Raw genomic sequence first — 15225 nt, 5'->3', positions numbered from 1 at the left:
CCCCAAGTTACACTGCCACTATGCACATCAGCTGTTGATACAAGGCAGGATGAATCAAGGTTTACATGTTGTTTCTGGCCCTGACACCTGAATGCTGCAGACGAAATCAAGACACATCAAACCAGACAAAGTCTTTCCAGTCAATTTTGGTGAACATGTGCAAACTGTAGCACCTGGTGTGGTTTCCCGCTGCTGTAGCCAATCTGCTTCAACGTTCAATGTGTTTTGTGCATTCAGAGACGCTCTTCAGCATGCCTTGGTATCTGAGTTACTGTTGCTTGTTCTTAGCTGGCAGAACAATCAGTTATTTAGGTTACTGTTGCCAGTTTGAAGCGACCTGTCCATTCTCCTCCTACATCTGGAATCAACAAGGTATTTTCTCCCAGAGAACTGCTGCTCACTCTCTTTTTTTGGACCACTCTCTGTCGACCCTAGAGATGGTTATGTACACAAATATCAGCAGCTTGTGAATTACTCTGACCAGCCCATCTGGTGCTTCATGCTACAATCAGAGTCACTTAAATCATTCTTCCCCCATTCTCATGCTCGGTTTAGCTTCAACAGGTCGTCTTGATCATGTCTACATGAATAATTGCATTGAGCCGCCGCTATGTGATTGGCTGATTAGATAGCTGCATTAACTAACAGTTAAATAGGTGTAGCTAACAAAGTGGACCTTAATTTTCACAATGAAGAAATACAGGCAAAAGCTAAACTAGAAATTTATGTTTTGCAGCAAACTGCTAAAACCCTGTGAAAGTAATAGTAAAGAACACTTGATAGTAACGTATATTCAAAAGATTTAAGACAAGAAAAAAGTAATTACATGATTTTTAATTTTTTATTAGGTATACACATCCTCTTTGCTTCTTAAGGTCTGTCCTTCTATATAACCTTTATGGCTTTCATTGATTGAAAAACATAAAATAAAATCAGTCAAAATCATCAGTGTCTTGTACTCATTTTGCAACATGATACTTCATTTCAGCCTTTTGGATCCAGCATGTAGAACAGAAAACAACTAAACCTGTGATAAGTTATGTCACAGTTTGATCATTCACAGTCTCTCACGCCTTCCTAAATAAACACAAATGCAATCATACCCATCCTAGTACCATGGCTTTATTGATTACAGAAATATTGCTATGACTGAAGCCCCCCCCCCAAAAAAGCCAGAATGTTAATAGCTGTATCAAACCTGTACACTTTTGTATATACAGAGTGGGGGACCATCTATGTACATGCTACATACTGTCACACTCTGGGAAAATAAGTAGTCCTTCTGACAGTTACTGACATGTGATCATTTTCTGAATCAGTTTTATAAAAAATTAAGAAAGATGCAGAAATGACCCTGTCAGTGCCCGAGGTACAGGAAAATCCAAACTAAAATCACAGGCCATCTCACAGATACAGTACATGTTAACATGTCAGCAGATTTGGGTGTGTGAAACAGTTGTGTGCTTGAACACCTGGTGCTTGGAGGACTTACTTTGGTCCTATTTTTCTTTTGTTGTTGTTGTTTTATGGCAGCCTGTAATAATAACAGCATGAAACAACAGTGTGTCTGAGCGCTTCAAGTCCTGTTAAATACTCAGCCCAGTTAGACGCGCTACATGACAGTTTCTGCTGTATTATACACGTATTGGATAAGTCAGATTTGTCATTCAAACTATCTAGTCCCAGTGCTGCCTGCACATCACACTTCTGTCTTCGTGTACGGTCTCCAGATGGTAAGGTGGTGTTTGGTGTAGAGATCACGCGATAAGGTCATAATGTCTCATGCAAAATTTAAAGGAGGTATTCCTTCTTCAGCAGCAGCTATTTCATATACCAATTAAAACCACTGGTGTTCAATACAGAAACATGCTTAGAGAGATGGCAAGAATAGACTTGGGTAAGTTAGTCTCTTAACATCAACATCTGGGTCAAATAAACAAAGAACGAGTGACAGAAATCGACAGGTTGATGCTGATAAATTGTACCTTGCATACAATTTAAGCCAGCTTTGCAAAGGGTTTCAGGCCACTTCTATCAGGGATGAAACATACAAGACCATCTGTACCTAACACAGCATCCACAAAACAACACAAGGAATAAGTCCTGAGCTCAAGGAATGTGCAACACGTCCCCAGCCAGTCACCTACTGTAAAGACTGAGAACAGCATCCTGGAATTATCTTTGCTTCTGACAAGTAACACATATGATCATATATACAACTTAAAAAAATACATAGAGTTGGGATGGAAAAAGTGGGGATGTTGGATGATCCACTCATGATTTAAAGAGGTAAAATTGGGTGCAAATACGAGGTGTGATCAAAATGTTCTGAGAACCTGTGCATAAAAATCAAACGTCTTACCAGAATAAAATCTACCAATACAGGTCATGGCATGTGCAATCAGCTTCCATCGCAGCTCTTGTTTTTTGATCGCTCCACTGAAGTCTCGTTCTGACCACACAGTGTGCACTCTGAGATTGCACCATGGACTAAAAACTTCTAATAGAAAATATAAACTTCTGTTTCAAACTGACACGGATTTTGTGCAAAGGATCAACCCTGATGATGAGACCCGGGTCTTCAGCTTTTACCAAGGAGTGTTCTGAAGGCAGCATGTCAGAGAAGGAGTGAGACTGGGAGTTTCCTATTGTAATGTTCTACTGTAACGTCCTGAGGAGCCTGATGGGGAATCCATCTGAACTGCAGTGCATACCAATGTACCATCACGTCTTGCTAACCAGCACAATCGCCATGGATGAAGGGTCGTCGCTTTAAGGAGATCCGGCATGAATCATGGAGGCACAGGTATGGGGCTAACAGAACTGGGCTTCCGGTGAGACAGCTTCCTGTGCACCTCTGCACTGCCCTGAAAGCGGTCCAACGCGAGATTGGCCCTCTTTGGGTTTTTATGGACATGTCCTCAGGACTTTTTGATCACATCTTGTAGAAGAGCTCAACATTAATACCTGCACATCAGACAACAAATCCGGACAACTTCTGAGTCAAGGCAAAAGAGGAGGGAGGTGTCTAATAATAAGCAGGTTAGGATTTGTACACTTTTACCTCTCTGTCCTTCAACGATAACTTCCTCGTGTATAGAAACAGGAGCATCTTGTAGCGTAGTGTTCTTTACAGCATATAAGAACGTGACAAATATAATTCATGTCTACTACTAGTATGTGGATTGCTGAGTGTTTTTAACTGCAGTAATGATTTGTGCAATATATCTGTCCATGGGTGGTGAAACTGTTTTTTTTGTTGTTTTTTTGGTTTATCTGTTTGGGTCTTCTTCATTTCAATATCACTGGTGTGTACTTGATGAGGTATCATAATGACAGCCACCCGGACCGCTAATGAACAATAAGGTGCAAAAATCTACCTCTGTAAACTCCAAAGATCTACACACTTTCAAGTGAGCATCAGCATGTGAGTGTGTTTTTAAGAGAAATGAGAAAGACGGACAATGACAGAAAAGCAGAGACTGGTTGCATTTAAGGGTTATGTAATAAAGGGCTGAGAGATCAGGCGAGGGTTTAGAGTTGAGGTGCAATATTTAGAGTTTGGATTCAGGCTGAGGTGCGGCATGAAAAAGCTTCTAGTTCTACAGCTCAGTCTCTTTATATACAGCAATAGTCTGAAAGAAAAAACCATGGAAGAGAAAGTCGGGGTTCCAGCTTTCTCTTTCTTTTCATTCAAGTCCATTCGAGACTCCTTCGTCCTCAAACAGCAAGGTCTGTTTTAAAACCAGCTCACATCCTGAACACTGCCCCATACTGGGCAGCAGTAGTAGCAGCAGCAAGGAGATTCATATACTCTCCGACTTTTCTTCCAGCATCACACACATTTTTTTTTCTCTTTTTTATGTTTGGGTTCGAGCTGAGTCTTTATTTTTAAGAATGAAATCTTCAGCCTTAGTTTTGTGTGGGTTTGTTGTCATTTTGCAGTGTGTGTGTGTCTGTGTGTGTCTTTTTTTTCCTGTCAGTATGTATTTATGTGGCAGGGTGCGTGTGTGTCACTCCTTCAGTGTGTAGGCGGCAGGGTCAGTGGATGTATGTCTGACAGACAAGCTCCACGTGTCACTGTCCTCCTCATCTCATCGCCGGCACTAAAACAGCACACTCTGCCTCCTGCTCTTCCCTTGGGCTGAGAGAGAGACAGAAGAAGACAGGGGAGAGAGAGAGGGAACGATGTGAAAAACAAATAAACAAACAAACATTTGGATGTGATTTGGACACTCAAACATTGTAAATTTCACTCCATGCCAGCGACACAATAAATTCAGTTGGGTCCAGAAACACTGGACACACTTTCATGAACGCTGCAGCAATTTGTTTCAGTGTGATTAATCACACAACTTAAACTTAACCAACTAGTCAATCAGTCTAGAAAACATCACAAAACAGTGAACAGTATCTGTGTTACACCTTTCAATCACTAGTTGATAAACATTAATATTTTACTAGATTGCAAACCTACCAATCATCCAGTCATTTTCTCTGCATTGACCACTCGACTGACAAGTTTTCTAGGGGCTTGATGTGAATCCTGTTAGGTTCAGTGAGGGTGTATGTGTGCTGGAAATGCCTGGCTCAATGTGACAAACCCATCTTCATTGACCTTGCTTTGTGTACATAGGGCACATAGTTGCTGCTAATGACACTTCTCTACTGGAAATTTGAAGAAATATAATGAAATTAAAAAGAGCAGTTTGCGTAATGCTGCTTAAGCTAAATCACACTTACCAAAAGTATAACATACAGCACAGTAAAGCACTCAAATCCATGCTAATTTAAAAAGACTTTTGCACACAAAAGTCAAACAAACCCACAGCACAAAAGCCTCACTTACAGACGCTACATCTCTCGCTGCAGAAATCTAAACAGGACTGGAAAAAAACAAAAAAATCTAATGACCCCCTGTCCTCAGATCACATTCTTTGCTCTTATGAACAAACTGTTGCCCCTTTGATTCCCTCACATGAATATTAGGAGTGGCTTGCTCTGAGAAAAAAAAGGGGATTAGTGAAGTGAAATCTGAAGAATGCTTGTGGGAACAGGCTTGAATATGAAGAGGAACCAACAAAACACAGACATGAAGAAACAGCTAATAAATAATATGTTGTTTTAGTTGACAGGGTGCAGGGAGGGAAGATGGATATAATTAAATGCAATTCAGGAATGGTCTTATATAAAGTGGTGTTTGCAGCAAAGGAGCGGTGCTGACAGAGAAGAAGAAAAAAAGGCCCGGTGGCAGCCAAACAAAAAAAAGAAAGCGAGAGCGAGATTACTGACACATGAAAGAGACTGTATTTACCAGAACAGTAGGGCCACTCAGCCAGTGGAAGTAGAGGAGAGATTGTGACTCTGAGCCCTGGGATTGGCTGCCTCTCTCTGGAAGTACTGCGAGGGTGCGGAGCCTAGCTTATTGGCCATCGCTTTTTTGGGTTAGGGAGAAGGGGGGGAGGTTGGGAATATTGAGGTGTTACGGAAGAGTTGGAGTAGGGTACACAAGGGAGATTAGAGAAAGGATTAAGGAAAAGATGAGCAGTGCAGAAGAAGAGAGCATGGGCACCAAAGAGAAGGGACAGTTTATCAGAACATGACAGCGAGGCAACACAAGCAGAAAAACAAAGATACACACACACAGACTGTGATAAGGACAGAAACTGTGAAACAAATCGAAGCAAATGTTGAAGGGTTAGGGTTAATGTACAGAGACTCAGACAAAGGCAACTCTCCCCAGCTGCATTTCAGCAGCCATGTATACAAGGTTTGGTGGACTGGTTTGTTTACATGTGACGGGACTTCAGGAAAGCTAAACATACTCTAAAATGGATCTAAGGCCACATTCACGTTGCTGTACTGCTGTACTTGAAGCTGACTTAAATGCTAACGCTAGCATGGCAACCAGATCACAGTGATGTGAAGTCTTTTTAGAAAGTGTGTACATTATTGTACTTTATTGAGCCCCGTGGGGAAATTGCTCTCTGCATTTAACCCATTCACTCAGTGAAGCAGTGGGCAGCCATTGGGCGCCCGGGGAGCAGTGTGTAGGGACGGTACCTTGCTCAGGGGTACCTCAGGGTAGCTGTTAAGGGGAATCGAACCCCCGACCTTCCGATCATGGGGCAACCACTCTACCTACTGAGCTATCCCTGCCCTTATGTCAGTCACAGATAAAACTAGATTGTGCTATTTGCTTCCACTATTCGTGAATTTAATATTGCTTCTGAGTGAATGGCATTGTGCGATGTTAATACTGGAACTGGGGGATCTGTGTGTGGTGAAGGCTGAACCTGGTAATAGACCACACAGTGGCATGAGAAACGACAAAAAGCAAACACTTAGAGGAAGAGCGAGAAGAGGAGGAAGACAGGGAGCAAGTCCTATCCTGTATCATACTTTTATCGAGGATTCCTGATTTCTCTCATTTCATCCCTTCCTTCTTTTTCTTTTTAAATCTTGAGCACTTACATGACTCTGGGTAGACTGAGGATCTCTTTCCGGGATCTTTCTGGAGTTGAATCCCTTTTACAGAGAAGATGGATGCAGCTAAAAAAGAAAAACAAAAGAAAAACAAGCAACAAAGGTTATGTGGGACAGTGTTTATGCAATTAATGTGGATATTCAAGTCAAATGCATGTACTCACTGTCAGCCAGAGTCTGAACCTGTTCTCCAAGACATTTGAAATAAGAGTGTTTGAGAGCATCCTCAGCCAATATCCGCTTCTTTGCTTCAAACTAGGGACACATAAAGACAAAATCATTATGGTGTACATGATCTGTAAACAGCAGATAATTGTAATTAATTATGTTCTTTACCTGTAAGAGTTTTGAGAGCAAGTCATGACCTTCATTGTCTATCCTGTGTGACAGAAAGCAGAGAAAAAAATTAAGAGCGGATGGAAAGAACCGAGAGGAGTGGCAGTGAGATCAAAAGCTGCGCAGGAATCTGGTGTTCCCACTGTTTCCAAATGGTCATTACGTTTTCCTCCAGAAAATGGATCTTAATCTGCACATGCAGGCCTCCACTAGATCTTTATACCTGGGTGCGTGGTTCACAAGGGGCTCTGCGTGGTAGCGGGGAAAATTGTATGTCTTAAACTCTTCACTGGTGGTGATACCAGGCCAAGTCTCTTCTGTGGGAGTACCTGGAGAAGACAAAGAGCATAATTTAATACAGGGAGTGCAGAATTATTAGGCAAGTTGTATTTTTGAGGAATAATGTTATTATTGAACAACAACCATGTTCTCAATGAACCCAAAAAACTCATTAATATCAAAGCTGAATGTTTTTGGAAGTAGTTTTTAGTTTGAGCTATTTTAGGGGGATATCTGTGTGTGCAGGTGACTATTACTGTGCATAATTATTAGGCAACTTAACAAAAAACAAATATATACCCATTTCAATTATTTATTTTTACCAGTGACACCAATATAACATCTCCACATTCACAAATATACATTTCTGACATTCAAAAACAAAACAAAAACAAATCAGCGACCAATATAGCCACCTTTCTTTGCAAGGACACTCAAAAGCCTGCCATCCATGGATTCTGTCAGTGTTTTGATCTGTTCACCATCAACATTGCGTGCAGCAGCAACCACAGCCTCCCAGACACTGTTCAGAGAGGTGTACTGTTTTCCCTCCTTGTAAATCTCACATTTGATGATGGACCACAGGTTCTCAATGGGGTTCAGATCAGGTGAACAAGGAGGCCATGTCATTAGTTTTTCTTCTTTTATACCCTTTCTTGCAGCCACGCTGTGGAGTACTTGGACGCGTGTGATGGAGCATTGTCCTGCATGAAAATCATGTTGTTCTTGAAGGATGCAGACTTCTTCCTGTACCACTGCTTGAAGAAGGTGTCTTCCAGAAACTGGCAGTAGGACTGGGAGTTGAGCTTGACTCCATCCTCAACCCGAAAAGGCCCCACAAGCTCATCTTTGATGATACCAGCCCAAACCAGTACTCCACCTCCACCTTGCTGGCGTCTGAGTCGGACTGGAGCTCTCTGCCCTTTACCAATCCAGCCACGGGCCCATCCATCTGGCCCATCAAGACTCACTCTCATTTCATCAGTCCATAAAACCTTAGAAAAACCAGTCTTGAGATATTTCTTGGCCCAGTCTTGACGTTTCAGCTTGTGTGTCTTGTTCAGTGGTGGTCGTCTTTCAGCCTTTCTTACCTTGGCCATGTCTCTGAGTATTGCACACCTTGTGCTTTTGGGCACTCCAGTGATGTTGCAGCTCTGAAATATGGCCAAACTGGTGGCAAGTGGCATCTTGGCAGCTGCACGCTTGACTTTTCTCAGTTCATGGGCAGTTATTTTGCGCCTTGGTTTTTCCACACGCTTCTTGCGACCCTGTTGACTATTTTGAATGAAACGCTTGATTGTTCGATGATCACGCTTCAGGAGCTTTGCAATTTTGAGACTGCTGCATCCCTCTGCAAGATCCATCCATCCATCCATCTTCATCCGCTTTGTCCAGGGCCGGGTCGCGGGGGCAGCAGCCTAAGCAAAGAGGCCCAGACCTCCCTCTCCCCAGCCACCTCCTCCAGCTTATCCGGGGGAATACCAAGGCGTTCCCAGGCCAGCCGAGAGATGTAATCTCTCCAGCGTGTCCTGGGTCTGCCCCGGGGCCTCCTCCCGGTGGGACATGCCTGGAACACCTCACCCAGGAGGCGCCCAGGGGGCATCCTTGTCAGATGCCCGAACCACCTCAGCTGGCTCCTTTCGATGTGGAGCAGCAGCTGCTCTACTCTGAGCCCCTCCCGGAGGGCCGAACTTCTCACCCTATCTCTAAGGGAGAGGCCAGCCACCCTTCGGAGGAAGCTCATTTCTGCCGCTTGTATCCGCGATCTCGTTCTTTCGGTCACTACCCACAGCTCGTGGCCATAGGTGAGGGTAGGGACGTAGATCGACCGGTAAATTGAGAGCTTCGCTTTTACACTCAGCTCCCTCTTCACCACGACGGACCGGTGCAGCATCCGCATTACTGCAGCTGCAGCCCCAATCCGTCTGTCGATCTCCGGCTCCCTTCTCCCATCACTCGTGAACAAGACCCCGAGATACTTGAACTCCTCCACTTGGGGCAGGAACTCATCCCCGACCCGGAGTGGGCACTCCACCCTTTTCCGGCTGCAAGATATCTCACTATTTTTGACTTTTCTGAGCCTGTCAAGTCCTTCTTTTGACCCATTTTGCCAAAGGAAAGGACGTTGCCTAATAATTATGCACACCTGATATAGGGTGTTGATGTCATTAGACCACACCCCTTCTCATTACAGAGATGCACATCACCTAATATGCTTAATTGGTAGTAGGCTTTCGAGCCTATACAGCTTGGAGTAAGACAACATGCATGAAGAGGATGATGTGGACAAAATACTCATTTGCCTAATAATTCTGCACTCCCTGTATACACATGCACACAGTGTACACGCACACATAAAAGCAAATGCTCATCCAAATTCCATTGGTGTCTCACCAAGGATGCGGAATATGAGATGAAGCTCATCCTCCACAGTTGATCCAGGGAAGAGAGGTCTGCCTGTGATCATTTCATAGAATATGCAGCCCACACCCCTGGAAGAACGACAATAAAGTAGTACAAAATTATAGTGTTTTAGTCATCTATTATGCAGATTCAGGCTGCCAGGGGATGTAAAACTATAAACGAGTTGCAAAGTGGTTGTTTTTATCTAATGCATAAAGCAAAAGATTTTTAAAAATCTAACTTTCTCCAATTCTATACATAAATATGAAAAAAGAACCTTTTTAATCAAATTCTACAATGTTTATGTCCTAACATCCATACAAAGTATTTAAATGCTGATGAAAGACAAAAGAAACAACTCTACTCTGAAATATGCTGGTACCTCAGAAGTGACAGCTGCACAAACAATGAAAATGGGCAGTATTGATAAATGTGTCCACTCACCACATGTCAATGGGTGTAGAGTACTCAGTGGAGCCCAGCAGCACATCTGGTGGTCGGTACCATAATGTCACAACTTCATTTGAGTAGGTCTTCGTAGGGACCGACTTAGCTCGAGCCAAACCTGATTTTAAATAGTGAGACTAGTTCATAAAAATACAGTTTTGTAATGTGGGCCACCACCTGTGAACCTGTGAGAAGATGTCTTATCCAAACTCTGTAACAGCTTTTCAACTTTGCATAGTGTCGTAGTTGATGAATTTTAAAGTTTTGTGTTCTATGACATAGATCAATTCTTGTTACATTTTTTAACTTTACATATTTACTGTTTATTTTTATAAAGTACAAAGCTTGCTATGCACAAGGATGGGCCTTTAAATTGCATAAAAATGCATTAAATATAATGAATACATACATTAAGGAGAACAGAAACTCAAAATACAGAAAGGCAAAATAGTATCAGGCACAAATAAGATACACAATACCTGAAAAAAGATCATGCATAAAGCTAGCTTCCATATGAAGTGATATGGAATTAATGAAATATCATGTTACAACTTTTACCAAAGGAGGGGAGTGTTGGGTAATTACTCCAAACTATGTTGTTTTGAGTAGCATGACCTTTAGGAGTTGCTAGTGAGACTCGTACTTGTTTGGGTTAGGGTGTATATAAAAGGCTACTGGGTTCTAAAAAACACACACACACTCTGATGGATCCATGTTGCGTAAAAATACTTAAACATGTGGACTGGAGGAGGATTGATCCATCCTCCTCCACTCCACACGTTTAAGTATCCTTGTCCACATGTTTTTTGAGCCTATCTTTGAAAACTGAAATAATCAAAATGAGACAAAAATAATATTTTAAGTAATTAGCTTGTGAGAACCTTAGAAAACTAAGCAATAAAGGAACTTTCAGCATATTATACAAAACTATCTGCCCTTTAAGTTAATGACAAAGGTGACATACCAAAGTCTGCCAGTTTGAGCTCTCCTTTTTCATTGATGAGCAGGTTCTGGGGTTTCAGGTCTCTATGGAGGACCTTCCTCCTGTGGCAGTACGCCAGACCTCTTAAAAGCTGAAATAAGAAGATCTGATGTGGAGAGAAGAGGATGTAAACAACACAATCAGCCACCAGACACATTTCCATTTTTCAATACTGACCGCTTGTAATACTCTAGATTACCTTAACGTTGTGAACGCTCATGATGCTCCCACAGTCGTCCATATATTGCTTCAGGTCTTTTTCCTGATGAGAAAGAAAGAAAGTGCTTATCTGTAGTTTCTGGTTTCATGTAACTCACACATTAAAAACAAAGTGACACTCACCAGATACTCAAACACGAGTGTTAGGCACTTGTCAGTGTGGATAATGTCATGGAGAGTGACAATATTGGCGTGCTTCAAGTCTTTCAGTAGAGACACTGGAGGAGAAGACAGATTAGACACTGTCAGTCAAACAGAGACAAGCTGTGAGACGTAACACGGCTCATACTTCAGTCACAGCCCGTGGCGCTACAAGACACTTTGTCAAGTTTTTGTCTGTATGTACAAGTGTGCCATGTTGACTTTGGAGGTGTGTGCTTCCAAATCACAACTGTTTGTCAGTACCTTCTCGGATAGCGGTGCAGGGCGCGCCCTCCTCGTGCTCTAGGCGGATCTCTTTCAGGGCGACCAAGTTATCTGTTAACTTACTTCGCCCCTTAAATACTGTCGCATAGGTCCCCTGCAGAGATGTAAAAAAAAAAACAGTAAATGAATGAGTAAAATACAGTGGATGAACACTTTGTTTGCATTGCGTTGCTTCTGCTGGTGGCTCTTTATTGACCTCACCTCTCCTAGTTTGTCCAGTTTGATGTAGGTTTCAAGTTTCCCAAAGCCGATCTCAGACTGTGGAGGACAGAGAGAAGGCGTTTGAGGAGGCTGGCAATGACAGGTCAAATCTTGCTTTTGCACAGCCTGATCGGATACTGCATCATATTTAATTTAACTGTCAGCCTCACTACTTTTGAAATCTCTCCGACAATTGCAGGTTTCTGAGTCACCAGGCCTTTTTTTATCCTGTAATGTGTACAAATTACAGGGCTGCTTGAGCAATTTTTAGGATTATTCTGTATTTTTGAGTGTGATTCATCTTGAACAACAGTCTGCAGACATAATATTTTCAAAAGGAAAAGGACAAAAATATCAACATTTATCTAGAAATCTGCATCTCTTCAAAGGTTCTTTAACTGTCATTACTGGGAAGGTGTGACGTAATTTACAGATGCACATATACTGTTTGGCCACAAGGTGTCAGTGTAGCAAAGATAATCAAATATGGCAACTACGTTATTATATCTAAACATTTTTATAGACTATAAAGATGTGGAAGGTAAACACTGCAGAGTGATAACTGAAATAAACCTGAGCTCAGTTATACATGGTTAGCTGTATAATGTATGTGGCTCCTGGGTTTTGAAGTCATGAATTATGGATGGATGTCGCTATATAAAGCTGTGATGCCCACAGGTCTGTCAGGGTTTATGCCTGTCACTTGTTTCTCACTTTTCCTCAATAATTTGTCTAATTGTGTGACGTTTCCTTTACATTCATTATAATGAACACACTCAACCCTCTTAATTTAGTCTGTCCCATCGTGACAATCGTACAAAGTCCCAGGCCAATGCATGTACGTATGCGTGTGCGAGGGAGGGGGAGGGTCTCCAGTGACCAAGTTAGCTGTTGAAGCATGTGATGTCTTTAAAGGCATGCCTAGAAAAAACACATCTGAATAAGCTCGGATACAAGATGGCATACTTACACACTGAGACAAGTGAGTGTGGACATGGGTAAGCAGGAGTTTAAATGTGCAGAAGTTGTTAATTAACTGACACATTCTTATTTGTGTATTTAAATCAGTGCTTTTATTTGTTACACGTCAATTTCAGCCCTTCAAACTCACAAAAAAGATGAAAGAAACACATCAATCAGAGTAGATATATGAGCTTTTATGTAAAGCAGGGGCATGTACTTTATAATACTCAGCACTGGAGCCCCCCAGGGGTGTGTTCTGAGCCCCCTGCTGTACTCTTTGTACACATATGACTGTGTGGCCACTACCAGCTCCACCACCATCATCAAGTTTGCTGACGACACCGTCGTGGTGGGCCTGATCTCTGATAACAACGAGACGGCCTACCTGAAGGAGATTAGGAATCTGGAGAACTGGTGCCAGAGGAACAACCTCCTTCTAAACGTCAGTAAGACAAAGGAGCTGATAGTGGACTTCAGCACTAAGCAGGAGAGGAACTACCAGACCCCCGTCATCAACGAGTGCCCAGTGGAGAGAGTGGACAGCTTCAAATACCTCGGAGTTCACATCACGCAGGACCTGTCATGGTCCTGTCACATCAACACCGTGGTGAAAAAGGCCCGTCAGCGTCTCTACCACCTCAGACGCTTGAGAGACTTCCAACTGCCCTCCAAGGTGCTCAGGAACTTTTACTCGTGCACCATAGAGAGCATCCTGGCGGGAAACATCTTAACCTGGTTCGGGAACAGCACCATGCAGGACAGACGAGCTCTACAGAGGGTTGTGCGGTCAGCTGAGCGCACCATCCGCTCCGAGCTCCCTGACCTGCACTCAATCTACAGCAGGCGGTGCTGGACCAAGGCCAGGAAGATCGTGAAGGACCTCAGCCATCCCAACAACAGACTGTTCTCTCTGTTGAGGTCAGGAAAGCGATTCCGCTCCCTGAAGACCAACACAGAGAGACTGAGGAGGAGCTTCTTCCCGCAGGCGATACGGTCTCTCAATCACACCACCACACAGTACTGACCCACACATACAGTTCTTACACACACACTGGACTTTCTGGACTTTGGTTTTGCACAACACTGGTCACTATATTCTTCATTTCCGGTTAATACTTGTACAGCTGCTGTTATTGTGTATATATTTATTTATATTTAGATTTCTTCATACATTCTTATATAGTTCTGTATTGTGTATTTTGTTGTACAGTTATTTTATTTTCAACTTTAATTTATATATTTTATCTTATTCTTCCCAGTTAAATTTACCCTTCATTCTAATTTGTGTTGTACAGTTATTTCATTTTTAACCTTAATTTATATTTTATTCCTTCCTAGTTAAATTTACCCTTTTTAATTTTTCATATTTATTTCCTATCTTATTCATAGCCTTTTCCTTTTTTGTTTTCTTTAGGTCACGAGCAGTTGTCCAAGCATTTCACTACATATCGTACTGTGTATGACTGTGTACGTGACAAATAAAAATTTGAATTTGAATTTGAATTTACATACACTTAGACACACTTTATGCTTAAACGTAAATCTAACACAAAAAAACACCCACACACAAAGACGTTATTGCCACCTCCCCCACAGCTAACCCCTATAATAACAATCATATAATAAATCTTGCCTCGTGAAGGAGTGCGTGCACACAGAAAGGCGCACCTCTCTGCTACCGGTGTGCAGCAGTGCTCTCCGACTGCCTTACCATGTTTTTCATAAGTGTGAGCTTGTGCGCCTGCGTATGCTTTTGATGGCAATAGGTTCATTTCATTCCCAACGCTCTAGCGAGCTTACTCAGCAGAACTAGGTCAGGCCAAGTTTTAGTGACAAAACTGAAGTAAGATAAAACCAAACAATATGTGAGTGTAAGTGCCTTGTCTCAGGCTGCAGGGCAACACAGGCTGATGAACTCATAGTACAAAAAAATGCAGGATGTGAAATGTCTGCAAGAAGATATTTATTGACAAAGAAATCAAACGAATTATCCATATTTCACTTGTAATTACAGTTTCTTTATGTGGTACCTAGAAGAAAGCTTAAGTTTGAGAGCGAGGCTGGATTTATAGTATTCAGTGGGAAAGCTAAAATGATAGCCTTCTGAGAAGAGAAGAGGTGGCAGGAAATGAGAGGTGGGAAGAAAGATGAGGCCATTCATTAACACGAAGCTTCCTCAGAACTATAATCAATCGGCCAATAAACCAGCTTGCACTGTCACCATGTTCATGTAAACCTGCCAACAGCAACAAAAAAGAAAACCGAAGGACTGCACAATACTTAGCAGTCCTTTTGGCTTTCATCAGTTGACAGTTACATCATATGTGACTTACAATGAAAACACAACATGAGCAAAGAGAGAGGGACATAATAATAGGCATTGAAGTTTTTTTAGCTCAGTGTTCTGTTGCTGTAAGGTTGAACGGGTTCGTGGAAAGAAGTGAGTGCTGCATAATATGATTAAGTGTTGTGCTTCGAGATAA

General features: G+C 42.2%; 1 protein-coding gene across 1 annotated transcript in view; it reads right to left on the bottom strand.

Moving 5' to 3' along the window:
* Positions 1–863: 863 nt before the first annotated feature.
* Positions 864–15225, bottom strand: part of LOC146610174 (cyclin-dependent kinase 17-like) — a 52848-nt gene continuing 38486 nt past the window's right edge. The window contains exons 6-17 of the mRNA XM_085345064.1: positions 11780–11836; positions 11558–11672; positions 11276–11370; positions 11133–11195; positions 10916–11039; positions 9949–10069; positions 9496–9593; positions 7046–7151; positions 6823–6865; positions 6651–6741; positions 6475–6552; positions 864–4144 (exon numbers count right to left, since the gene is read on the bottom strand). Coding sequence (XP_085201190.1) covers positions 4107–4144; positions 6475–6552; positions 6651–6741; positions 6823–6865; positions 7046–7151; positions 9496–9593; positions 9949–10069; positions 10916–11039; positions 11133–11195; positions 11276–11370; positions 11558–11672; positions 11780–11836 — 1029 coding nt within the window. The 3' untranslated portion in view covers positions 864–4106. The remainder of the gene's footprint in view (positions 4145–6474; positions 6553–6650; positions 6742–6822; positions 6866–7045; positions 7152–9495; positions 9594–9948; positions 10070–10915; positions 11040–11132; positions 11196–11275; positions 11371–11557; positions 11673–11779; positions 11837–15225) is intronic.

This window comes from Diplotaxodon limnothrissa, linkage group LG20 (genome assembly GCF_057381915.1).
Source record: "Diplotaxodon limnothrissa isolate DT_005_m linkage group LG20, D_limnothrissa_male_GT1.1, whole genome shotgun sequence".
In the NCBI taxonomy this organism is placed as follows: domain Eukaryota; kingdom Metazoa; phylum Chordata; class Actinopteri; order Cichliformes; family Cichlidae; genus Diplotaxodon; species Diplotaxodon limnothrissa.
This window is presented reverse-complemented; position numbering and strand designations above follow the sequence as displayed.